Here is a 24,884-nt window from a genome sequence, read left to right on the forward strand (position 1 = left end):
AGACATACATTTCAAAAACTGTTCCATTATACTACTTTGATCCTTCGGAATTTAAGATTTAAGAGACTCCCTGATCTACAGCTAAAGTATTTGAGTCCCTAGCTGCATGCACTGAACTCCTCTAAACTGGAAATTTAACGTTATTATATCAGGATGAAAAATAAATGCATTCCTGTCTGTCACACAGTGGTATTTCTCCTTCATCATTTCCAAAATTTAATTAGTTTCATAGGGCAGTACAAGCTATTTTTAAAATATTCTTATGGTTTTTACAAGCTTTTTTATTTATTTCTATTTTTACTAGAGATATTGATATTCAAATATGTTACTCTCACCCTGTGATGCAAAAGCAAATAAAGCCAATGTTGTCATTGTGCTAGCAAAGAGAGAAATTGTATCAAGGAGTGAATTGAGGTTGCTCATAGTAATTCTTTCCTACTAGCAATTTGGATCACTGCCCTTACCTGTTCCCTAAAAAGGCAAATAGTACATAACTGCAACAGTCACTAAGGAGTGCTGAAGTATATAGTTATGGAACAGCTATCCCTTCCACAAAAAGTGAACAATCTTAGGGTCTTGCTAAGCTCAGTAGATCTGAAGTTGTTCTTAAACACAGAATGCCTTCAGCACAGCAATAGTCTCCTGAAAGACCAAGGGACTAGTCACCACACACACACACACACACACACCAGTCACTAGTGGCACTGGGGCAGAAGGACATCTGAAAGGGATCATATGGTAGCAGGTGCCTCTTTTGGGACGTGGTGGCCTTGGCTCAAGGCCCCTCGATCCATGAAGAGGGGGGGGGGGGGAAGCATTACTTATAACCATTGAGGGCATTTTTTGGTGGTCACTCACTGAGGTTGAAGTGGAAGAGAGAAATGATGGGAAGGGATTCTGGAAGTGGGTAAAGAGATAAGAGAAAATGGGAAGGAGGTAAAGAAAGGAGAGAGAGACAAGCAGAGAGAGGTTACAGTGGTAGGAAAGATGAGAATAAAGCAACAGCAAAAAAGCAAATGAGAAAAACTGACCAGAGTCCAAATTTCAAAACTGAGCGAGGACAATGCAGTGAGGTTGCAAAGACCCTCTGGGCCCAGTGCCCAAGTCCTTCAGAGCAAGGGGAGAAAAAGGGTGAGGAGGAGTAGGAAGTTCCTGACTTACTATGCCCTGAGCTGTAGTGGATATTGATGGCTTCAAGAATAGAACTCCAAGAGTCTGGACTTGTATTAGTGTTAAAATTGCGGTTTTGGAAAATGCCATACTTACCAATGAATGCAATGACTTTTGGATTGATGATCCCACTGGGTAAGAGATGAAAATCATATTCCACGGAATCTACAACAACGGTATGCCCAGCATTGTTGCCTCCCTGCAAAATCAGACATTGATTTATTGCCTTCAGTATGACTGAATATCAATAAGTATGGAGAACTGGAGTTTGGGCTAACTTGGTTCCCCTCCCAAATTTGCAGCTCCCATGTGTCTGTTATAAACAGGAGGGAGTCCAAGTGAATTATCATGATTAACTTGACAATTTCAACAGCTGTTCTTTTTCTATACCTGCTTTTGACACTTACATGATTATTTTTTTTAAAACATATGTCCCATCCCCCTCCTGATTATCCGAAAAGCTTTTGGATCAGATTTATAAAGATACAGTCTAAAAGGTAGGTCACCATGTCCATGGTAGAAGCATAAATACTCTAGAATTAGAGATAATACACAACTGTTCTTTGCAACTTTGAAGTCACATATAAATAGCTCTGTTGAATCCAAAATTTCTACTATAAATGCATATGCACATTGCTGTGGACACTTAGTTAAGTCTTTGAAACTGCAACATGAATGGAGATGAGGCTACAAAAACATCATTAACACAGTTATACTTCAAGTTTTCTTAAAATCCTCAAGGTGGACAAGTCATGCAATCTAACATGTGAGTGCTCACAATTCGTAATCTGAGCTCTGTCCTGTGCATATTTTTCTGACCAATGCTCAGCATGCATAAACTAGCCAAGAATATTTCTTCAGCCAGAAGGGACATCCTGCCTTTCAAGGTAAAGAGAACAGAGCTGTTAAGGGGTGGGGATCTAGGACAAATCAAAACATGATCTTCCTGAGGAACAGATGGCCTGTTTACATAGAATGAATTGGTATGTGATAGTCTTGGCTCTTTCCACTACCAGGAGGGAGGGTGAAACTTTAAAAGAAAAAACAGTATTAAAAGGATTTATGGATTGGGAAATAAGGCTAGAAAAGGGAAGTCTGAGTCTTAAAGCTGTTTAGGGTACATTCAGCATCACAAATTATGCTGAATGGCTACATTTCACTTGGCAGCATTTTACCCTCTAATCCCAAAACCAGATTTGTGTCATGCATCTTACTTCTTTCATCCATACAGAAAACTGAAACTAGTTAGCTACATCAGGGTGTATTCTCCAATAGTATTCAGACCACAAAATTAGTCATTTGAAACTTTAAAACACCTAAACAAATAAATCTTTGTGTTTCTGGTGAATACTGCAAGCTTATCCACCTTAATGTGTGATGCAACCAATCCCAAAGAATTCGCTTAAAAGCTATTCATTGGAAATCCTTGATAACATGGCACTAGAATAAATCCTGACCAGCCAAATTTTCTAGGTTGAACGTGTGCTTATATTTTGTACCAGATATGGGGAATAAAGAGTCAATGCAGATTTACCTTTAAATCAGCAAAATGTTGGCCAAAATCTACAGCAATTTTTTATTTAGTTTGCATCTGTACTCGGTCCTAAATTTGTTGGAATAACTGACCTGGCTATAATTGGGCAGAACATATGTAAGAGCAAAGACACTCTAGTAAGAGTGTGCTTATTAAGAAGTTATTATCACCTCATTTATTCTATTTTAAAATTTCACACAACAGAATAGCTGAATAGTTGTTTTACCTGAACCAAGAATTAAATTTTATAAAAAGATATTTCTGATTGAAAAAAAAAAATGTTAGACCTGCTGTCTTCCTAAATTGACATTGACATCTTTCTCTACCATTTTGGCAGATATGCAATATAGTGTATCAAATAATTCATAAAACAGAAAAAAAAAGAAAAAGAAAAAAGGGCATTTTAAACGATATATAAATCCTGCATCAGTTTTTCTGGTCTTCAAATGCTTCCCCCTACCCTTGCTTTTTGCATTAAAAATTCAGGTCTTGTCTACTGTTTTTCTGGGAACACAGTATGGCTTACTGAGGAGCTGGTGAGATTATATTGCATTACAACTACAATGCAGGTGAAACCTGACAAATTGAAATAAATTACTTTTGTTTATACTGTATTCTCAATTAAGTATAAACTAGATAAATACACTTAAATGCTCTACAAACAACTAAAAGAAAATATTTTTTACTAACTTGGAAGTTTTAACTACCACCTTTTCAATCATTCAAAAATGGAGCACATTTTACCTGGATATCTTTGAGACAGAACTTTGGACACTATGATTGCATTTTTTCCAAAGTAAATCTGTAGAATAGAAACTCTTCAAATTGTTCTAATCTAACAGAAATCTACTGATTATATATTGCAGTTTTGTAAAGCAACTGTAATTGTAAAAATGTAATAGGTGAGACCCAGAATATTTTGCGCTTCCAGCTGTTTCTGTAGTAAAATTTAACACTTACCCTCTTTAATAACATGACCTGGAAGCATTTTATAGCACTTCTCATGTATAGAGAAGAATTAACATTACTGCCTCTTAAAAAAATAAAACTATTCACAACAATCCCAAAGCTCCTAATTTATTTTTATTTTTACAAGGAGACCTCAGCAGAAACATGGAAGACTAGAATTTATATTGGTAATACTTCTGAGTTTAGAGCCCAAAACACCCTTTTTTCAAAAGTAAAATTATTTCAAGCTACCTTATGCTTCAGGACAAAAGGAAAAAGGCCAAACCAACAAATTTTACTTTACCAAGACTACTAATGGTAAACTTACTTTCTTTTCTTGCTACGCTTCTTTAACTGGAATATGGGACTTGATTAAAGAATAGTTTTACATGTGGTTTTGCTTTTTTTACGTACTTGAATTAAATTCCCTCCTGCTTATCTTTTTGTGCAAACCTCTCCTAATTCAGTTAATGACTCTCTATTAAATTTATCTTGCTCTAAGTGCTTTTTTATTTATTTAAAAAAAAAAAAAACTAATAAAAAACTGGGCAAGGCTGGGTGGACCTGGTAACCATCTTCCAATGTGTAAAGGGCGGTTATAAAAAGGACGGTGATCAATTGTTCTCCATGTTCACTGAAGGTAGGACAAGAAGAAAGAGTTTAATCTGCAGCAAGGAAAATATAGGTTAGATATTAGGAAAAACTTTCTAGCTATAAGGATAGTTAAGTACTGGAATAGATTTCCAAAGGAGATTGTGGAATACCTGCAATTGGAGGTTTTTAAGAACAGATTACACAAACACCTATTAGGGATGGTGTAGGTGTACTTGGTTCTGCCTCAGCACAGGGGGCTGGACTAAATGACCTCGAGGTCCCTTTCAGTCCTATATTTCTGTGATTATTTTTGTGGTTGTGCTGCCCCAAAAACTTTAGTCTTTGTTAGCCAAAGTAGTAAGAGTCCAGAAACTACTTCTAAACCTGTGGAGTTTTTTGCTTGAGAACATTATGCCAATTTGGAATGGGCCATTTGTTTTTTAATAAGACTTTAATGGCAGCCTATTAACATTTCAAAAGCTGATAGTTAGTCATCGATAATGAGTTTAAGCACCACACAAAAAAGGGGCATGTTATTATACACAAATTTTAAACTGTCATGTAATTTAATATATTGTGCTACAAGTTCTAGCAATACTGGGGGAGAGGGGGGAGAGGGAGGAAGCAGTTAAGAGTGATTTCCCCTTAGCTGAGCCAAGGAATCCGTGTGGACGAGAACAGGAACTTTCCCGATATTCCATTGTATTAGATTTGATGTATTTGAAAGAATATGCAGAACTAGTTGTGATTTTGTTTCTTTGCAGTTATTCAGATTACTGAGTAAGATTTATGGATGCTGCTAAAGTCCCTTAGTAAGCAACATTTTTTATTTTTTATTATTGAGGCTGTCATCATTACAGAAGAGGACTTGGACAGGGAAAAGTAAAATAAGGTACTCCTCTTTTCCTCTTGTAAAAGGAAAAGTAGCATCTCTTTCTGATATCAGCAGAATGTCTTTAATCCTAAATCTGGGCTCTGGCTTCACCCCTGTAATTTACCTCTTCCTCTGCTTTCTGGCTGTTGCAAGCAGGGACACTTTTGCTATTCTGTCCCACTGCTGTCCTGCCTGCATTTCTCCTTGCCCCCCAGACCCTGATGGCAGAAGAAACCATTGTGATAATCTAATCTGACCTCTTGTATAACACAGGCCACAAAACTTCCCCAAAATAATTCCTACCTAGAGCATATCTCTTAGAAAAACATCCAGTCAAGATTTTTTACCACAACTCTTGGTAAACTGTTCCAAGTCACCTCTTAACTTTCTCTTTGTTAAGATAAAAAGATTGGAGCTCCTTTAATCTGTCACTATATACAGGCATATTTCTAATCCTTTAAATCATTCTTGTGGTTCTCCTCTGAACCCTCTAAAATTTATTAACATTCTTCTTGAATTGTGGACACCAGAACTAGAAACCATATGCCAACAGTGGTCACACCAATGCCAAATATAGAGGTAAAACAACCTCTCTACTCCTACTCAAGATTCCTCTGTTTATGCATTCAAGGATCATATTAGTCTTTTTGACCACAGCTGAACATGTACTCCCAGTGCAATGCTGATTATTCTCTATCATCCCCAAATCTTTTTCAAAGTAACTGCTTCCCAGGAAAGAGTCCCCCATCCTATAAGTATGGGCTACATTCCTTATTCCCAGATGTGTTCATTTAGTCATATTAAAACACATTGTTCGCTTGCTCCCAGCTTACCAAGCGATCCAGATTGCTCTATAGCGGTAGCCTGTCCTCTTCATTATTTAGCACTCTCCCAATTTTTGGGTCATCTGCAAACTTTATCAGTGGTGATTTTGTTTTCTTCCAGGTCATTGATAAAAATGTTATCTAGTGTAGGACCAAGAACGGATCCCTGTGAAACCCCAGCAGAACACACCCATTCTACTATGATTTCCCCATTTACAGTTACATTTTGAGACCTATCAGCCAGCTTTTAATTCATTTAATGTGTGCCATGTTAATTCTGGATCTTTCTAGTTTTTTAAAAATCAAAATGTCATGTGGTACTAAGTCAAATGCCTTACAGAAATCTTAGTGCATTACATCAACACTATTACCTTTATCAACCAAACTTGTAAGCTCACAAAAAATCAAATTAGCGAGGATCTATTTTCCATAAACCTGTGCTGACTGGCATTATATTACTGATTTTTAATTCTTTATTATTAAGTTATCTATCTCCTAGAACTGGAAGGAACCTTGAGAGGTCATTGAGTCCAGCTCCCTGCCTTCACTAGCAGGACCAAGTACTGATTTTGCCCCAGATCCCTAAGTGGCTCCCTCAAGGATTGAATTCATAACCCTGGGCTTAGCAGGCCAATGCTCAAACCACTGAGCTATCCCTCCCCCCTAATTAATTGAGTCCCGTATCAGCCATTCCATTATCTTGCCCAAAATAGGGGTCAGGCTGACAGAACTATAATTACCTATTCATCCTTTTCAAATATTAGCACAAAATTAGCTTTCTTCCAATCTTCTGGAACCTCCCTAGTGTTCCAACATTTATTGAAAATTCACATAATCAGTTCAGCGAGCTCCTCAGACAGCTGTTTTAAAGCTCTTGGATGCAAGTTATCTGGATCTGCTTATTTTAAAATGCCTAACTTTAGTAGCTGCTGTTTAACGTCCTCCTGAGATACTCTTGGAATGGAAAGTGTTATCATCAGATGTGGCTACATCATGTTTTTTCCCCAAATATAGAACAGAAATAGTTATTGAATGTTTTTGCCTTATTATTGATAATTCTACCATTTTCATCTAGCAATGGACCAATACTACTGTTGGGAACAAAAAGGAACCCAATAGATTTTAAAAAAACCCCAAACCCTCCTTATTGTCCTCAATTCAGCTGGCCGTTGATTTCTCCTTGTGCCCCTTTGTTTTCCTTAGGAGTTTTTGACAATTCCAAGCTCCTGATTTATATTCATTACTATCAATTTCCCCTTTCTTCCATTTTTTTTAAATGGCTGCTTTCACTTCCCCTCTAAGCCAAAGTCAGTTTGTATTTTAAACCAAGACAGCCTTCTTGGATTGTGGGTTTTTAAAGCATCTAGTAAAGTGTTCCTAAACAATTCCCAATTATTATTCATATTTTTTCTGACTGAATTCTTCCTTCCAGCCTTTAATCCTCTCTTCCGAGTTAATAGTTGCAATGCCTGCCTCTGCTGTTGCTCATAGCTTCCAAAAGTGATACCAGAATAAAACTAACCAGGATCCTTGTTAGTTTCACTGATGGAAACAAGGATATGAAATATGGCAGTGAAAACCGACAGGAATCTTGGTCATTTGCACTCTGCTGCAGCTTGTGGAAGCTGCCTGCAGCAATGCAGGCAATAGAGCTCTCTGTCAAGTTTGGAAGAGCACGTATCACCTTAATCTCTGTTGATAAATTACTTTTACAACCATAAATGCTAGAACTGTTATTAACAGCTTAGATGCTGAAAAAGATGGCAGCCATCCAAGAAAGTTTTCTAATCATCCTGCAAGTGGATTTCTCAAGCCCTGGCTACCCAAGCTCTAAATATATACATATTATGTATACATAAAAACACACACATAGCTCAATTAACTTGATGGATATAGTGGGAGAATTGTTTTTTCTTCATATTGGGGTGGACTGCTGGATATCATTTATGACAGTTGGCAATATGATTTGATACATGGATTTAATGTTGTGATGTGCTCTGAAGAATTTAATGGGCAAACAATATTTAAATAACTATTAAGACACTGCAGTGATTTTTTTTTTTACCCTAAAGGTGATAGCTTAAGCTATCAAATCATAGTACTCTTTTAGATCATTCTTAAAGTCATTAAAATGTTGATGGAATTCCATTTTACACAAAGCATAGGCATAATGTAATCACTAGTCAATAGGCCTTAATTATTAGTTACTCCATCTACAATACTTTAATCAGAAATTGTAGTTGCGGGATGGTCAATACTGAAGATTAAAAAAATGTTATTTCAACTCAACAACTGCAGTGTGCTTAGATAGCTACATGAAACATAGTATGATCCCTGATCACTAGCTGATAATCCTGAAATATCCAAGTTATTCAACAAGTAGAGCAGTTAAGTACATGAACATCTGATAAGAGGCATACCAATATTTAGACAAATTAACACAAAAATATGGCCAGAAAGAGACCATTGTATTCATGATAAGTATACTATCAGTTTAGTTAGTGGTATTCAGTTTCTAGAAATTTCCCCCTTTAAGTGGTTCCTTATGAAACATCAATATCAGAATCATGCTGTTCTAACAGAAAATTCCTCAAAAGCAGATCCAAAGTTTTTGAAAGAACTAGTCTTTTCCCCATTTTATGGTCTTCTTGCTAAAATAGCATTATAGTGATAAGGATTTTAGACTAGCTCCCCACTCTGAGCACGTACAGCGCGAACTTGTCCAATATATCTCAGTTGTAGAAATTTTACTTTATCTACTACAAACAGTCCCAGAACCTCTTCTGAAAAATATACTACATGGCAAATGTGTACAGAATTATTTACAGAATGCCCAGAGGGGGTATAAGAGATAGCTGTGCAGGTTGGAGGTGTTGAACATCTGGGGGCTATTTGATAAACATGCTACAGGAACACCCTTTGAGCAGAAAACTTTGAAAGGTTCACGCCCTCCAGAATTAATAGAATGGTCATGTTGCAAATTTTATCAGCGAGCTTATTTTTTATTAGCAAACCCTAAGGTACAACAATTTAGACTAGCAGCTCCTATTGGCCAAGATCTGATTCCTCAGTGTTGGAAGGAGCTATTTTTCACAAAACACAGGAATGGTACAGTGAAATGATTAAAATAGCAGCTTTTGAGAGTGTTACTTATGAAAGATTGGACAAAGTCTGAAAGAGTGGTCTAATTTTTCAATTTATTCAGATTGACTGGAAATTGTTCCTAATATGGCATGAATGGTAAATTATTTTGAACACAAATTATTTCAATGTTTAATCAAACTGTGCCAAGTGGCTGGCCTTCGTCCTCATTATTCACAGGTTTGAGAGATTACTTCACTGACTTTCTTGCCTGAAATGTTTTTAAATCAATAATTCTAGAACTATTAATACAAACAAATTGAGTATGTAACTGCGGCTTTAGCTATTTTCTGAAATTCAGAATGAATGTTACAAAAATATTAAGGAAAAAAAAGTACTTATCTTACAGCACCACTTGACAAGGCAGTAATACCACCACCACCAGTAGTTGATTACATTCAGCAATCCAGCACCTGATGAAGCAGGTTGCTGATACCCTGCAAATTCCCCTGGAAGAAATCAAGGAATCCCATCACAAGCTCCTGGACATACTGCACACTTCTGCTTCAATACAGGTGGCACTGTCAATTAATGAAGCCCTTCTTGAGCCAACCAAGACCACCTGGCAAACTCCAGCAATGCCTCCTCCATCCCCATGCAAGTGGGCCAATAAACAATACTACGTCCAAACCCGGAATTTTAAATTTTTGTTTCCTCATCCGACACTAAATGCTCTGTTCAAGGATACACTCAGTGAAACGGGCAGGGCACATACCAAAAAAGCCACCCCATATATTGAGGGGCAGAAACATCTGGACCTTTCTGGTTGTAAAAGCTACTCTTCAGCAACATTACAGTTCAGGATAGCTAATTGCCAGGCGCTGATGTCAAAATAAAACTACCTGAACTATAAGAAGTTTAATGCTTTTATTGACCATTAGCCACAGGAACACTGAGAACAGTTTAGCACCATTTTAAAGTCAGCTCTTGGCAAAGACATCCCTGCAGATTTTGCTTCATGCAGCAGACACTGCAACCAGGACTGTTTCCTCCACAGTAATAATGAGTTGAACTTCCTGGCTACACAGTTGTTTTGTTTTCTGTGAAGAGTACAAGTGATTGTGGCAGATGTGCCTTTTGATGGCCACAAGCTCTTCATAGGCTCCACAGAAGACTCACTTCATATCCTAAAAGGACTATAGGGCAACACTCAGTTCTTTAGCGATACACACACCTGCAAATAAGAAAATTTAGCTGATCTCAATGTGTGCAAAGATCCCATCCTGCTCAATTTTCCATCTTCTGTAGGCCACCGGAACCACTGGCTAAAAGGTTGAGATTTTCTAAAAAGAAGCATGCAACTACCTTGATGGCATCATCCCAGCCATTAATATTGTCCAAATTTCAGTTCTGATGGTTTGGTCAAGAATCCAAAACACCCAATAAGCAGGGTTTTTCAGCTGTATTACACAACTCCCTTTCTTTGGTTTGGGCCCCTCTCTCTTTATTCCATGGGAGGCTGTAACATCGGACAGATGAGTATTGGAGGCCATCTACATCACATTATCTATCCGATTTACCTCCATCCTACCCTCCCATCACCCTTCCCTGTCTCTCTTCAGGAACTTATCTCACGATTATTTGCTGACACAGGGGATCTTATTGCTCCTAAGTCTAGTGGCCACAGAAACAGTTCCACTTCCACACCAGGGAAAAGTTTCAACTCAACATATTTTCTTATACTCAAGAAAAACAGGGATTGGAGGCCAATGCTGGATCTCAGACAGAACAGGCATGTCAGACATCTGAAATTCAGGATGACGTGCCTAGCAGCTATAATCCCCTCCCTGGAATCTGAGGACTGGTTTGTGATCCTCAACCTCAAAAATGCCTACTTCCATGTAGTATTTTATCCATCTCACAAAAAGATTTCTTCGTATCACATTCAATCACAATCATTACCAGTACTGGGTCCTACCCTTTGACCTGTCTTCTGCCCTACAGGTGTTCTTAAAAATCATAGCGGTCATAGCTGCCTATCTGACGGAGAGGTCATTGAATTTCTACTATAAAAGTCTGATCTTTTTTCCCCTTAATTTCATTGGGCCATTATAAAACTTCCTTTGAATGTAGAAACAAGAAATGCCTAAGACATTAGCAACAGCACAGGATTCAGATGGTTTCTTACACTTTGCTGGGAAAGTAGAACCAAGCAGTTGTACAAAACCTTCTTTAGATTTTGCTGTACTTGAAGAGTTGTACAAATTTGAAATTCATTAATGATTGTTAAAGTAGTGTTTTTGGTTTGTTTTTTTAATAAAAGTAAATTTGGTGATGACTTCACTTTATGGCGCTATCTTAAATCTAGCTGTGTATTAGGTGTAGAAACACTTTGGAAAAACACTATCAAACACTGGTCTAAACCAAGTGAGAAACTTTTGTTTATCCTTACAAAAGATGCTTGGGGCAGCTTCTTTACAATGCCAGAGATTTCAGCATACAGTAAAAGCTTTTTTAATCCGGCAAGTTGGGGAAATGAGGGGGTGCCAGTAACTGAAAGAAATCTCGTTAACTAGAAGGGAGGGAGTTTGGATGCAGGAGGGGGTGCAGGGCTGGGGGGTGGAGTTGGCCAATGGGAGCTGTGGAGGCGGCGCCTGCGGGCAGAGGCAGCACACAGAGCCACCTAGCCGCACCTCGGCCTAGGAACAGCAGGGACAAATCACCGTTTGTGGGAGCTGCATGAGGTGGACACCCCCCAGATCCAGCATCCTGAGCTCCCCTCCTACCCCCCAACCTCCTGCCCTGATCCCCCTCTGGCACCCAAACTCTCTCCCAGAACCTGCACCCCGCATCCCCTTCCATCCCCACACCCCCCTCCCGCACTCCAAACCCCTTATGGCAGTTCCTCCGCCTAGGAGTAGCAGGGACATGTCGCTGATTCCGGGGATCCACACTGAATCAGGTAGGGAGCCTGTGAGCCCCGTGCCAACCAGACTTTCTATGAAAATCAGAAATGCTGGTTTATAGAGCTATAGGGCTGTATAACACAGCTTTTACTGCATATAGTTTCCACATATTAAAAAAAAATTGGCTCATGGGTCCAACAGGCCAGATTTGGCCCGCGAGACAACACAGTTTCTCCCCGAATGTGTCTGGATCGTCTCCATAGACACTGTGCCAGGAGGCCTCCATTTTGATCTACAAAATGGAAGCCTCTGCACAGCGTGACCTCACGCATGTGGTGTGTTTGAGGTCATGCTGTGCAGAGGCCACCATTTTGTATATCAAAATGGAGGCCTCCTGGCATGGTGTGACCTAGACACAGGTACCATGTGTGAGAGGTCACATTTTGTGGAGGCTGCCATTTAGCAAAATGGTGGCTTCCTGGTGTAGCATTTGTGGAGCAGATCTGGACACATTGTCTGTGCAGAGGTGGCAGTGCAAATGCCATTTTGCCATTTGCACCATCCGGTTGTGCAACCATCCAGCTAAGAAACTTGAATCCAGAAGATTTATCTATGGGCAGCAGCCTTATCAGAACATCCTTTCTGCTTGAGCTCGTAGGAGCTTGTGCTAGCCTTTTCTGAGATGGGAATCTGCAATGGCTTGTAAGCTCCTTAAGGCAGGGCCTGCATCTTCTTTTTTGGCATTCGATAAAGAATTATTATGAGTCATTGTCTCTGTGCTGCCCTAATATAACCAGACAGGGTGTTCCTAAGTCCCAGCCTTATTTGCTTAGTGAATCTGTAATAAGAGGCACAATGAACTCATTTTTATGCAGTGTATCTGCTTCAACCTCCAGCAGTGAGGCTAGCAATGCAGTTATGAATGAAAAACAAGAGTGCAAGAAACATATTCACAAATATGCTGAGGCTTTCTTTGAGTATGGCTTCACTGGTGTTTTTGTCAAGAATGAAGAAAGGCTAAAATGCTTGCTATGGCACATACAGTTATCTAGCGAAAGCATGAAGACTAATAAGCTCTTGGAAACTTTTCACAAGGAAAAGAGAAAAAACAAGGTCATTTTCCAGCGCCAGAAAGAAGAGCCATAACCATCTGACCACACTCAAAAGGCCTCATTTGAGCTGAGTTACTGTACTGCATAGGCCAAGAAGCCTCACCAAATTGGAGAGTCTTTGATTTTGCCACCTGCAATTGATATGGTGAAGATAACATAAGGGAAAACAAGGCAAACAAACAAAGCTGTACCACTCTCCATCAACACAGTGAAGGATGGAGACAATTGGAGCAGATCAGAAAAACACTGGTGGAGCATCTGGGGGAGGGGGAAGAAAAAAAAAAAAAAGACGCTTTTTGCTTTTCAAGCTGATGTGACCATTGAGGGTCATGATGCATATTTCTTGGTTTTTGTGAAATACACATGGGAGGATGCAGTTCTCAAAGATAATCTGTTCTGTCTCCCTCTTCCTGAACGTGAGACATCACAAGGAATGTTCGATGTGCTACATGCAAGACAAAAATATCCCACATGATCACACAGTGGGCTTTTGCATAGATGGGAGCTCCATCTATGGTAGGCCACAAGCAGGTCCAAATGCCTTGGTAAAGAAAGTTGCACTGTCTGCTATGTGGATGCTCTGCATGATTCAGAGAGAATAACTGTCATGTAAAGATCAGAGTCCAGAGCTAGGTCAGCAGGTCTTGTCTATTATGAACTACATCAAGACTCAGCTTTTTCAGGCACATCTATTTGCAAAACAGAAGATTGGGGGGAAGGGCGGTGTTGATCATGTCATCTTCTTGTTCCATACTGAAGCTTGTTGACTCAAGAGGAAAAGTACTGCGACGATTTTTTGAACTGAGGAGCTGAGTGCCTATGCAATGGACTGCAAAAAGAGTGAATTAATTAATTTTCTATATGACCAAACAAAGATGTGCCTTCTTGTCTATGTCAGACATATTTGGGAAATTGAATGAACTGAATACAGGTCCACAAGGAAAGGACACACATATACTTCAGCTGAGTGATCAAATCACAGAATTCATGAAGAAAATTGTTTTCTGAAAGTATAATCTATTGAAGAGAAACGATGAATCCTTCCTGCAGCCTTACAAGTTCCTGGCAGATAAAGAAATTATTCAGCCTCCCACACAGGTGATGGCTGAGCATCTCAGCCACCTAGAATAACAATTTGCATCCTTTTTCTCCAACTTTGACATGACAAAGTATGACTAGGTGTGAAACCCCTTTCAAAGCAAACCTGGTGTCATGGATTTGCCAGCAGCTGAAATTGAACAGCTTATCGAAAGTTCCTGAGATCGATTCTTGCAAGGAACATATGCCCAATATTCTCTCTCTGAGTTCTGGTTCACTGTCAACAATGAATATCCTGAATTCTCAACACATACCTTGAAACTGATGGTGCCATTTGCAAGCAAATATTTGTGTGAAGCTGAATTCAGCACACTTGTGTCCACTGAGTCTTGATATTGATCTACTGTTGATGTCACATCAGAGATTAGATGTGCAATTTCTACCATGACGCTAGACTTTGAGAAGCTGTGTTGCAACACACAAACCCATGTAGCACATCACAGAGCATTAAATCAGGGGTCTCAAACACGCGGCCCGCCGGTCCCAGCGCCCCACCCCGCCTCCCCGAGTTATTTTATGTGGCAGCTAAGCTCCCTGCTCCCCAGTGTTTGGGGCCGGGTCTCTCCCCCGGTCCCGCCTGCCACCCCTACGCGTCTCCCCCGAGTGTCCCCCGGGCTCACTTGCTGCCCCCTCACCACCCTGAGCCTGCAGCTCATGCTGACTCCACTCCGCTCTGCTGGCTTCCGGCATCACCTGCTGCCGCAGCGTCCTAGTGCCCCCCTCCACTATAACCAGGGCAGGCTGTCCTTTGCGTTCCCTTCTGCCCTAGTTCTGAGCCTCTCCAATGCCCTAAGCCGGTCATCCCCAGCCCCACAGCCCTCACCCCTGCACCCCCTCCTATCCCCAAACTCCATCCCAGAGCCTGCACCCCCACCCCCTGCCCAGCCCAGAGCCTGCACCCAATCTCCATCCCAGAGCCTGCACCCCAGACTCCCTCCCCCACCCAAACTCCCTCCCAGAGCCTTAGGCAGGTGGAGGTGGAGTTTGGGGGGGGGGGGGGAGGAGGTTCTGGGCACCACCAAAATTTCTACAAACCTGCCACCGCGGAAGAGGCAGAGCAGGAGTGGAGTGGTGGTGCAGCCCAGTGCAGTGGGGGGGGGGGGGGGGGGAGGGGCCTTTAACAGAAGTAAATCTAACTAAGTGCATGTTTTGTCCTTTGAGTGAGGTGCATTACTGTTGGTGGCACTTAGTACTTTCCAGGGGGGAGGAGCAAGGAGCCGCGCACTCAGGGGAGGAGATGGAGAAGAGACGGGGCAGGGGGGGGGGTCTCATGGAAGGGGTGGAGTGGGGGCAGGGCCGGGGGCAGTGAGGGGGTGTGTCAGTGATGCGGCCCTCGGGCCAATGCACTAGTCCTCATGTGGTTGAAAGAATATTTCACTGCAATAAAACAAAAAACAAACAAACCAAACAAACAAACTTAGGATCATAATTTACCAGTTAGCCTTGAAATTTAAAGTTAAAGCTCAACTTTTCAACTCCCAACCAAAACATCTGCATACTCTAAAGCACAGTTAAGATCACCCAATCAACTTGAAGTAACTCTTGCATACATCTTTGCATTTTATAAGCTAATGACAGCTGAGAACATAATTTCATGCTAAATCAACTTTACCCAAAAACACTTCCATCCCATAAACATATTTTAGTGATAGTGACTTGTGTATTAGTGCATTAAAACCCAAGATATGAAGGCTAAATGTGGGTAAAGTTATGGCTCCTAGTATGGTTTAGCTAGTGTCAAATATACAATGAAATCAGGTGAACTATTTGTAAGATGAACTCTTACCCAAGTTCTGTAGATGTGTGACACACAATAGATATTAACGTACAACTTGCATTTACGACAGAGAACAGTACTAGAACAAGAGTGTTCTGTGGGCATACCTTAATATGGACTGTAACTAATGCACTACTGCAGTACATAGCATTTTAAAAGTCAGCACAGCAAGACTAAGAGTGAGGTTTTTAAAAACATAAAAGTTGTACTGAAGTGTAAAGCTTAAGCAAAATAGGCAGGAAATTCAGAGATAAAGGCCAAAAACCTGTCCAGTTATTTGTAGGTATTTTAGGTCTCCAAATATTAGGTGATTTTACATTGTGTTGTGTACATTGTACAAAGCTTAGATGTCAGCTATAAGACTGAAATTCCTCACTTTATTATGCATTGTTTATCGTGGTAGCATGCAAAGGTCCCAGTCAGGGATTAAGATCCCATCGTGCTAGGCACTGTACAAACAATACAGTAGCTGCTGCAGAGAGCTAACAACTGGTTTAAAGCAGACAAATTAGTAGGGATTAATTTTTTTCTTAATGTTTATTTAAAAAAAAAACAGGATTAGAAATAAAAGACTTCTGGTATAGTTTGCCAGATGATGCGAGACTAAAACAACAAAGAAGTCATAATATATGGATGGAAATACCATACATTTCCTTATTTAACAGAGGATACTTCTAGACCCCAAGAGTTGAAATGGCAGGTTGAAGATTTACCAGCAGAAAGATTCCAATGAAGTCCAACATTCCATCTCTGTTTTAAGAAGTACAGGTTAATGTTCTCTCTTCTTCACAATCAAGATAAAAGTAAATATATAACAGTTGTTTCGAGGCCTCCACTCTGACCTACAATATGCTGAGCACCTTCACTATCAAATGAAGTCAATGAAAGATGTTCAAATTCCTTTGTGTCCAAAGAAAAGTGTGACACATTATGTCTAAAAGGAAACAGAACTGTATTAAATGGGAATTCATTTCCCCTTGTATTTGCTTGTAGCCATTATTGGGTCATTTCTCATGGACTACCAGACATCTAACATTAATGTCAGTGTTTATTCTTTTACCTCTTGATTCATCTTTTTCCTTTATATCTCCTTTGTCAGCATATTGAAGAGGCCATTCCAACTGAAATCTGCCCAGAGGATGAAATTATTTCTTTAAATTTCTTCATTTCATTATACATTATTGCCTTCAGTGTTAGTATAAAACAATGGTGCCCAAGCTTATTACACAAGAGGGCCACAAAAACCTAAGCACAACCTTGTGTGAGCCAAACAGATTCTACATATTTTTAAAAGATTTAAAGTCCCCTTAATTAATTTATAGTTTAAGTTCAGCTTGTTTTGTATGTATTTAGACAGACAATACTGTTCATAGAAATAACCTATTTACACAATTATGTAAACATGACAATAAAACGCTAATGAATCAGCTGTTAGTATATTGTGTTGACACAGGCCCCATGGGCCTTATGAAATGCTCGAGGGGGGTCGGGGGGGGGGGGGGGGAGGGAGGCGTGTACAGCCTGCAGGCCATAGATTGGGCACCCTTGCAATAAAAGAAGATTGCAGTTCATATTTAAGTCAGTTTCCATTTGTTTTCACCCAATAATCAGGTTGATCTTCACCATTTGGGGGTGAGGGAGCTCCCTAAGACGCATCTAAATTAATTTGATGTTAAATTGTTGCTGGAGGTTTGGAAAATGGACTTGTAGCTATGTTTTAATGCCACTGAAAGTGTCTCAATACAGGATCCAGCCTAAATGTTCTGTTCAACTTAAATAGTTTCACTTAACAGCACATCTGATCTTAAAGAATCTAAGAGAAATTGTTTTCTGCACTTAAGATGAGTGCATGTCCTTATTAGTTAACAAGACAAAGAATTGTTTTCATTATTTCAGTCTATTCAATTGCTTGTCTATCACTTTCTCCAACACTGAGCATACTGAACTAGATAAATTCACACAATGTTTGGTAGCTACTAAAAAGTATTCACCCATTTGCAGAATCCATCAGTGTCTTTCATTTTATTAAAAGACAGAAGGCGACTCCAATAAATGCAACTTTGAAGTCTGAAAAATAAGATGAGCTAGCCAGGTTTATAAGAAACTACATCTGATGCCCTGCCAACCTTCCAGAAGTTTTAGCAAACCAACCCCCATAACAGCTTACAGCTCCCTTTACTTCCTCCCTCTTTTCAACTTCCAGTGACAGTTTATTCCACCCACTACCAATGCTGCTGTCTTCAATCCATGAGTCCATCCATTCCCCTGCCCCCAAGTACTAGAAAGATTTATAAATGTCTTATTGTTTTCAAAATAAAATAAAATCCAGTTTTCATCTTTTACTTTTTACCTTTCCAGAGTAAAGTTTTCATTCACAGACTGAAATTACAGCTTAATTTTTCTATTATGAAAAAAAACTCTTATGTTCATGTAAATACTCACTTAGGAAGGGGAAAAAATAAATGCACAAATACAAAAATGTGAAATAATTGGCTAGGCAGCAGAACTACAGAAAAGGATATGGATCATAAAGTGAATACATGTCAATGTGATGCTATTGAGAAAAAGGCAAATGTCATTCTGTTTTAAACAGGACTGTCATAAGTAATCGTGGGAGCTGGGAGATAGTTGTTCCACTCTACTCAGCACTGGAGAGGCCTCAGCTGGAGTACTCTGGGCACCACACTTTAAGAAAGATGTGAACAAATTGGAGAGTGCCCAGAGGTGAGCAACAAAAATGATAAAAGGTTTAGAAAACCTGACCTGTGAAGAAAGGTTGAAAGTATTGGGCATGTTTAGTTTAGAGAAGAGAAGCCTGAGGTGGGATATTATAAACAGTCTTCTAATATTTAAAAGATTGTTATAAAGACGACTGATCAATTATTATCCACATCTATGGGGGTAGGTCAATTCATACCTGGCTTAACTTGCAGCAAGGGAGATTAAGGTTGGATCTTACAAAAATCTTTCTAATGATAGTTAAGCACTTGAACAGGTTCCTGGGGAGGTTATCATCAGGATTCCAGTTTTTTTAATAAATTAGACAAAAATCTATCAGAGATAATCTAGGAGGTACCTTAACCCTGCCCTGGGGGGACAGGAAGGAGGGGGAAGTGGGCAAGAGGACCTCAAGGTCCCTTCCCATACTACATTTCTATGAATCAGTGTTATGGAGGTTCAATGAGTGAAAAAAATTTGATAAAGCCCCCACTGAGGTGAGGGAGTTTTGTTTGTTTCGGGGTTTAATTTTTTTCACAGCCCTAGTTTATTCAACTTCACATATGCTGCAATACAGTGTTTGGTGTGTCATGTGCAGTGAAATTTGTTTTAAAAAAGTATTTCAGTTGGAAAAAAAATATAAAAATAATTTTATACAGTTTAAAAAAAAAAAAATCAGTTTATGCTTTAATCTAAAAGTATCCCTTAAAAAAATGGGATTATGGCTTGGAAAAGAGGATCCTTTTAAGGACTGCTATTTACTTTGCCCCATACTAGAAAAACAATGAAACATTCATTCAAATTAAAAGGCAGCTAATTTAAAGAAAGTGATAAAAAGGAAATGTCTCTTTAAATATGCAATTTAATCAAACTGGTGTATCTACTCTCTCAAGTTACTGTAAAGGTGAATAGTTTAATAAGATTACAAAGACAGTGCTATAAGAAGTGCCCAAGGTGCCATTTGCCGTTACACCAGCTAGGATGAAGGGATATCAGTAGTCCTACTTTTAAAAGGTATGACCACCACCAGCTAGGATCTGGACGAATGTCCTTGTTCCCATGTTTACAATAAACATCACCACAGCCAAATGCACATGTGGCTTTTTGTCTTCTCATGACAAGCCAAACAAAAGCTATGGCTGGATACTACCCTGGCAGATAGTCAGCTCTAGTACGGTAGTTAAGCTGTTCAATTATGTATGCCGGACAAGATGATCGTCTTCTAACCTGCTCAAGAGTCAATGGCAAGAAAAGAACTCACCAAAAATGCAAAACATATAATATACGCAAAGAATAAAAACAAAAACAGCCCACACAATATAGAACCCACACAATATAAAACAAATCATACTATTTCCAAAATGACCCAATGCTAGTTTAGTGTGGAGAAAGTGCCCACATTTTAACCACCGTGACATCCAAACCTACTCTGAACAAAACGAAGGAGCACAAGGTTAAAACTCTGAACCCTTGTCTATACTAGTGCTCTCAATATTGCTACCATAGAGAACACATCAATGGTGATAGCAATGGTAGAAAGTTTTAGGGGACAGGACTACTGTACACAAGGTCTGTGAGAATATATAGTGGCAATGTATTAGATGTCACTGGAATGGGACACAGATACAGCAATTACTATTATTATTCAAATCAACTGTGAAACTCCATGTGCAAATTTGAAAGGCATAGCCATCTACCCCCCAGTTTCTCCTTTATAGCCACTGACTTTTTGATGGAAGTGTTTGATAGGTGTTCAACCTATCAAGAAAGTGTTTCAGTTCTAGCCCAATAGCCGACTAGTCACTCCATCCTGCTCAGTCAAGTACTTTGTAGTCTCCTCTTTTCTTGGAAATAAATATTTCACTTAAGAGATTATCTAGATTACAAAAAGAAGTGGACCTCAACCAGATAAAATGAAAGTGAAAGGTGTTAACTTATGCCTATGTTAGGGAAGAGAGGTCACATTTAGCCCAGGCTAACTGCCTTACTAGAATTTAAAGGCGTGTCATCAGAAGAACATGCTAGCTAGCACATTCTAACATCCTAGTGTAGGCTAGACAAGACAAGCAGCCTTGAGCACATACTAGCTTGTCAAGTTGAAATCTAGGTTTCCTCATTTCCAATTTGACCAGCTAGCACACGCTGAAGTACAAATTGCTTTGTCTATGCTAGAACTTTTAGAATGTGTTTGCTAATATGTTCTTTAAGGATACTTGAGGTTTTTTTTGTTTTTTTTTTTTTTTTTAAAGGAAAAGGAAAAAGACTAGCCTTCCTTCTGTAAAACTTGGTGCACTGTATAAAAGATAATTTTTGAGCTTATTAATAGTCAGAGAGAATGCAATAAAATCCATAAAGCTATTTTCTTATGCTGTGTTCTAAAAGTTTCCAGAACATTAAAATGGAAATAGGAATTTCTAAAGCAATCACTGATTAAAGATAATGCCATAAAGTATACACCTCTATCCCGATATAAAGCGGTCCTTGAGAGCCAAAAAATCTTACCGTGTTATAGGTGAAACTACGTTATATCAAACTTGCTTTGATCTGCCAGAATGCACAGTGCTGCCCCCCTGGAGCCCTGCTTTACTGCATTATATCCGAATTCATGTTATATCGGGTCACGTTATACCTGGGTAGAGGTGTACTAAAATAGAAATTTTAGACAATTCTCATAAATATTATTGTACATTTAGATGAAGGAATAGAAGGTCTTTATCTTATGGTAGCTTGGGAATCATACATGAATCTATTTTAAAAACAAATTTAATCCTTCTCAAAATATTTCAAGATTCCCAATAGATGTTCAAATCAGGAGGTAACTGCCGAGGTTCCAATATCAAACGTAATAGCTCTTTATCATGTGAACACTCAAAACTAGTGTTCAGTGAAGTTTAGAAAAACCATGAAGTCGTTTAAGAGTCTCCTGTATTCACAATTTCCTGATTTGTCTAAAATTAAGGTGCAACAACAATTAAAAGTACCATGGAAACTTGTCTTTAATCTTTTTTTTCCATGCTAAGATATACATAGCTTTAGAAGGGAGGGGAAATGAGAATTACTGGCATGAGAGAAAACTTAAAATCCAAGGATGGAGGAGGAGCTCTTTTGCAAAGTTCACTCAAACCTGAATTTTGAATCATAACTGTGTTCTCCTTTGTCAACCTGTTTTGTTGTCTCTGAAGAAAGTTAGGTGATGACATCTGGTAAGACTGATAGATTAAGGTGTAATTCTCTCTGTAATATACTATTTGTATTTATTATATTATTTAGTTATAGATTGGCAGATCAACATAAAAAAGTTCCTGCTTCAGATTTCAACCACAGATTTGTATTTATAACCTTATATGCTTCATACATTCTGAATGTACGAGTTGAACACCTCCAAGAGGAACATCATGCCATGTAACTAGAAAGAGGTTTTCCTTAATTTGAATGAGGTATCAGATTTGATTTATGACCTAGATATCACAATAATCTGAATAGGCTAAATAAACCAAGTTTCTTGGGCAGATACCTCTGCTAGTGAAGCCATAAAGGTCAGGTGCCTCTGATGCATTTACAAAGTTATTACTTTGGTCACATCAAATATTTTACAATGAGAAAAAGAAAAGAAGGTATATGAGCATGCAGTCACTTTTATGGAGCTATATAATTTTTCCAATGAAGGCGGAAATACAGTTCCAGTATACTGCATGCAGCAGTAGTTACCTAGCAGGCCAGGCCAGGGCAGTCACCCCACAGTGGTGGCTCCTGCAGCTCCTGCACTGTGGGGCTGGCTGGGCGTGGCTCTCAGCTCTGGATGTTTCAACCACTGGGGTTGCAGTGGCACTCAGGTTTGGCCCCACTCCCGACTGGGGAACATTCTGGCGACTCAATTTTGGGTCCCAAGCCACAGGTTGAGATACCCCAGTATAGAGGATAGGCTGAATTGGTGTAGCTATATTATTGCTTCTTTCCTGTCATACTGGTTAGAAACTACCGTAGTAAAACTGCTCTAGTTCAACTGTATCTGAGCTAAAGATCTCATCCCAAATGGCATAACCAATTGGTATACATATCATTGCAGAGCACCTGGGACACATGGTGGACATACCACAAAGCATCAAAAGCTCATTAGGTTCTGACCTATAGTTTTTGCAATGTCTTGTCAATGGGTCCTCTGTAAGAATTAAGCCATATTAAGAGACCTGATTTTATGCTACTTTATATTAGATTATGAACTCTTTGGACCACCTTTTTGTTCTGTTTGTACACTGCTTAATACAACGAGATCCTGGTCCATGCATGAGTGGCTGAGGTTCTGTGGCCTGCAATGTGCAGGAGGTCAGACTAGATGATCCCAACAGACCCTTCTGGCCTTAAAGTCAATGACCGGAGATCCTAGGCACTACTGCTACACAAATAATAATACATGGTTTACTTGGCCACTTTCAATCAGTCATAGCAGCTTTACAAACCCTCTATACCAGTGGTTCTTATCCTGGGGTGCATGTACCCCCTAGGGGTGCGAGATGCCCTTTCTGGGGGTGTGAGACATGCTAGATTTTTTTAGAAGGTAAATCATCGAAAACACAAATTAAGCACAGGCACGTAAGTACAACTACTTTGTTTAATCAAACCTATGTATTTATTAACATTATACATTTTTTAATGATTACTGTCATATACAAACAAAAAATGTATTTTCAAGTTTTTAAGCTAATTGTAGTGAAATTATCTCACTACAAAATACAGTGTACCACAAAGTTGTGGGGTATTTCTTGACGCATGCGCAGATATATAGAGTTATGATATATCTAGGTTTAAAGAACTGACCTACTTCAATGATTTTTGATAAGGGGTGTGAGAACATATTTTGAGAACCAAAGGGGTGCAGGCTGCAGTAAAGGTTAAGAACCACTGCTCTAGACAATGGTTTATAAACAGTTTAATATTTTATGCAATATATCATGTGTAGAAAAGAGGCGTGACCTCCCTCAGAGATTGACAGCAAGGGTCACATGCCCCCTAGTGGGCGGAATCAGGAAAGCCACACCCACCATGCAGGAAGCAGATGGGCGGGACAGGAACAGGAAGTATAAAAGATGGGTTCTATAGCTCACTTAGGGAAAAACCACTGCAAGAGGCAGATGCTTCTATTGGAGCTAAAACCTGCTTAAGTCTTCTGCTGTCCTGAAGACTTGTCTGAACTACCAGATGTGGCTGATGCTGAGGAGTGACTGGGATTATTGTTGCAGGGTACCCAGGGGTGATGGAGGACAACCCAGAGATCCAGGTGTGCACCCTGAGGGTAGTGGCCCAAGGACATCTGACTACACTCTGGCTGGCTTGCTGCCTGAGTCTGGTTTAGTGTGCTGCAGCTGGATCCCTGCTGACCCAGTGGCAGACCACTCTGCCACTGTTAGGACCCTGGGCTGGGATATGGTGGAGTCAGGTGAGCCTGTGGTGTGGCAGCCTCCCCACCTTTGGCCAGGAGGCCTCCGGGAGTCTGTCTGGTGAGCTAGGATCCTAGACTGTTGGGTGCTTGTCCTGGCCTCAGCCCCCCTACAGTGTGTTGGATGCTTGCCCCAGTCTGAAGCTCTAGACTGTTGGTACCTCGCCCGGCTTGTGGGCCAGGGTCCCTGGATTATTCACCACTCTGCCCTGCCTTAGGTTTGGGGCCTTAGACTGTGCTTGGTACCCTGCCCTGTCTGAGGGCCTGGGTTCCCAGACTATATCTGGGTCTACCCTGCCTGGGGGTTGGGCTTTAGACTGTTTGGTGTTATGTCCTGCCCAAAGGCTTGGGTCCCTGGACCACGCACTGCTCTACCCTGCCAGAGGGATTGAGCCCTGAGACTGTTAACTTCCCTTATTTTACACTGTTATTCCAGGGGTGTGGCCTCTCTCACAGGCTGACAGTGAGGGAGGGCCACACATGCCTAGACCAGAGGTCTCCAAAGTGGGGTGTGCAAGAGGATCCTTCGGGGGGCACGGCAGGAGGAGCACTGCCAGAGCAGGAGTCTGAGTTGTTTTTTTGGTTTTTGGTTTTTTTTGCTTGAGGTTGCAAAAATGGTAGGGCCAGCGTGGCGGGGATGCGTGCTCAACATTTTTTTTACTGATAGGGGTGTGTGATCAAAAAAGTTTGAAGACCACTGGCCTAGACCATGGCTTATACCATCCTACATAGTGTTAGAAAATGGCTTGCCATACCCAAGTTAGAGGTGGTTAAGTTTTAACAGCTGTGTTAAGTTTACAGTCCTGTGTAGATG

The 24,884-nt window shown here is 40.0% G+C and overlaps 1 protein-coding gene across 1 annotated transcript in view; it reads right to left on the reverse strand.

The window, feature by feature from the left end:
• ADSS2 (adenylosuccinate synthase 2) overlaps positions 1-24,884 on the reverse strand; it is a 60,898-nt gene that overhangs the window by 33,280 nt on the left and 2,734 nt on the right. The window contains exon 2 of the mRNA XM_065589161.1: positions 1,267-1,369. Coding sequence (XP_065445233.1) covers positions 1,267-1,369 — 103 coding nt within the window. The remainder of the gene's footprint in view (positions 1-1,266; positions 1,370-24,884) is intronic.

Source organism: Chrysemys picta, chromosome 3 (assembly GCF_011386835.1).
Source record: "Chrysemys picta bellii isolate R12L10 chromosome 3, ASM1138683v2, whole genome shotgun sequence".
Lineage (NCBI taxonomy): Eukaryota > Metazoa > Chordata > Testudines > Emydidae > Chrysemys > Chrysemys picta.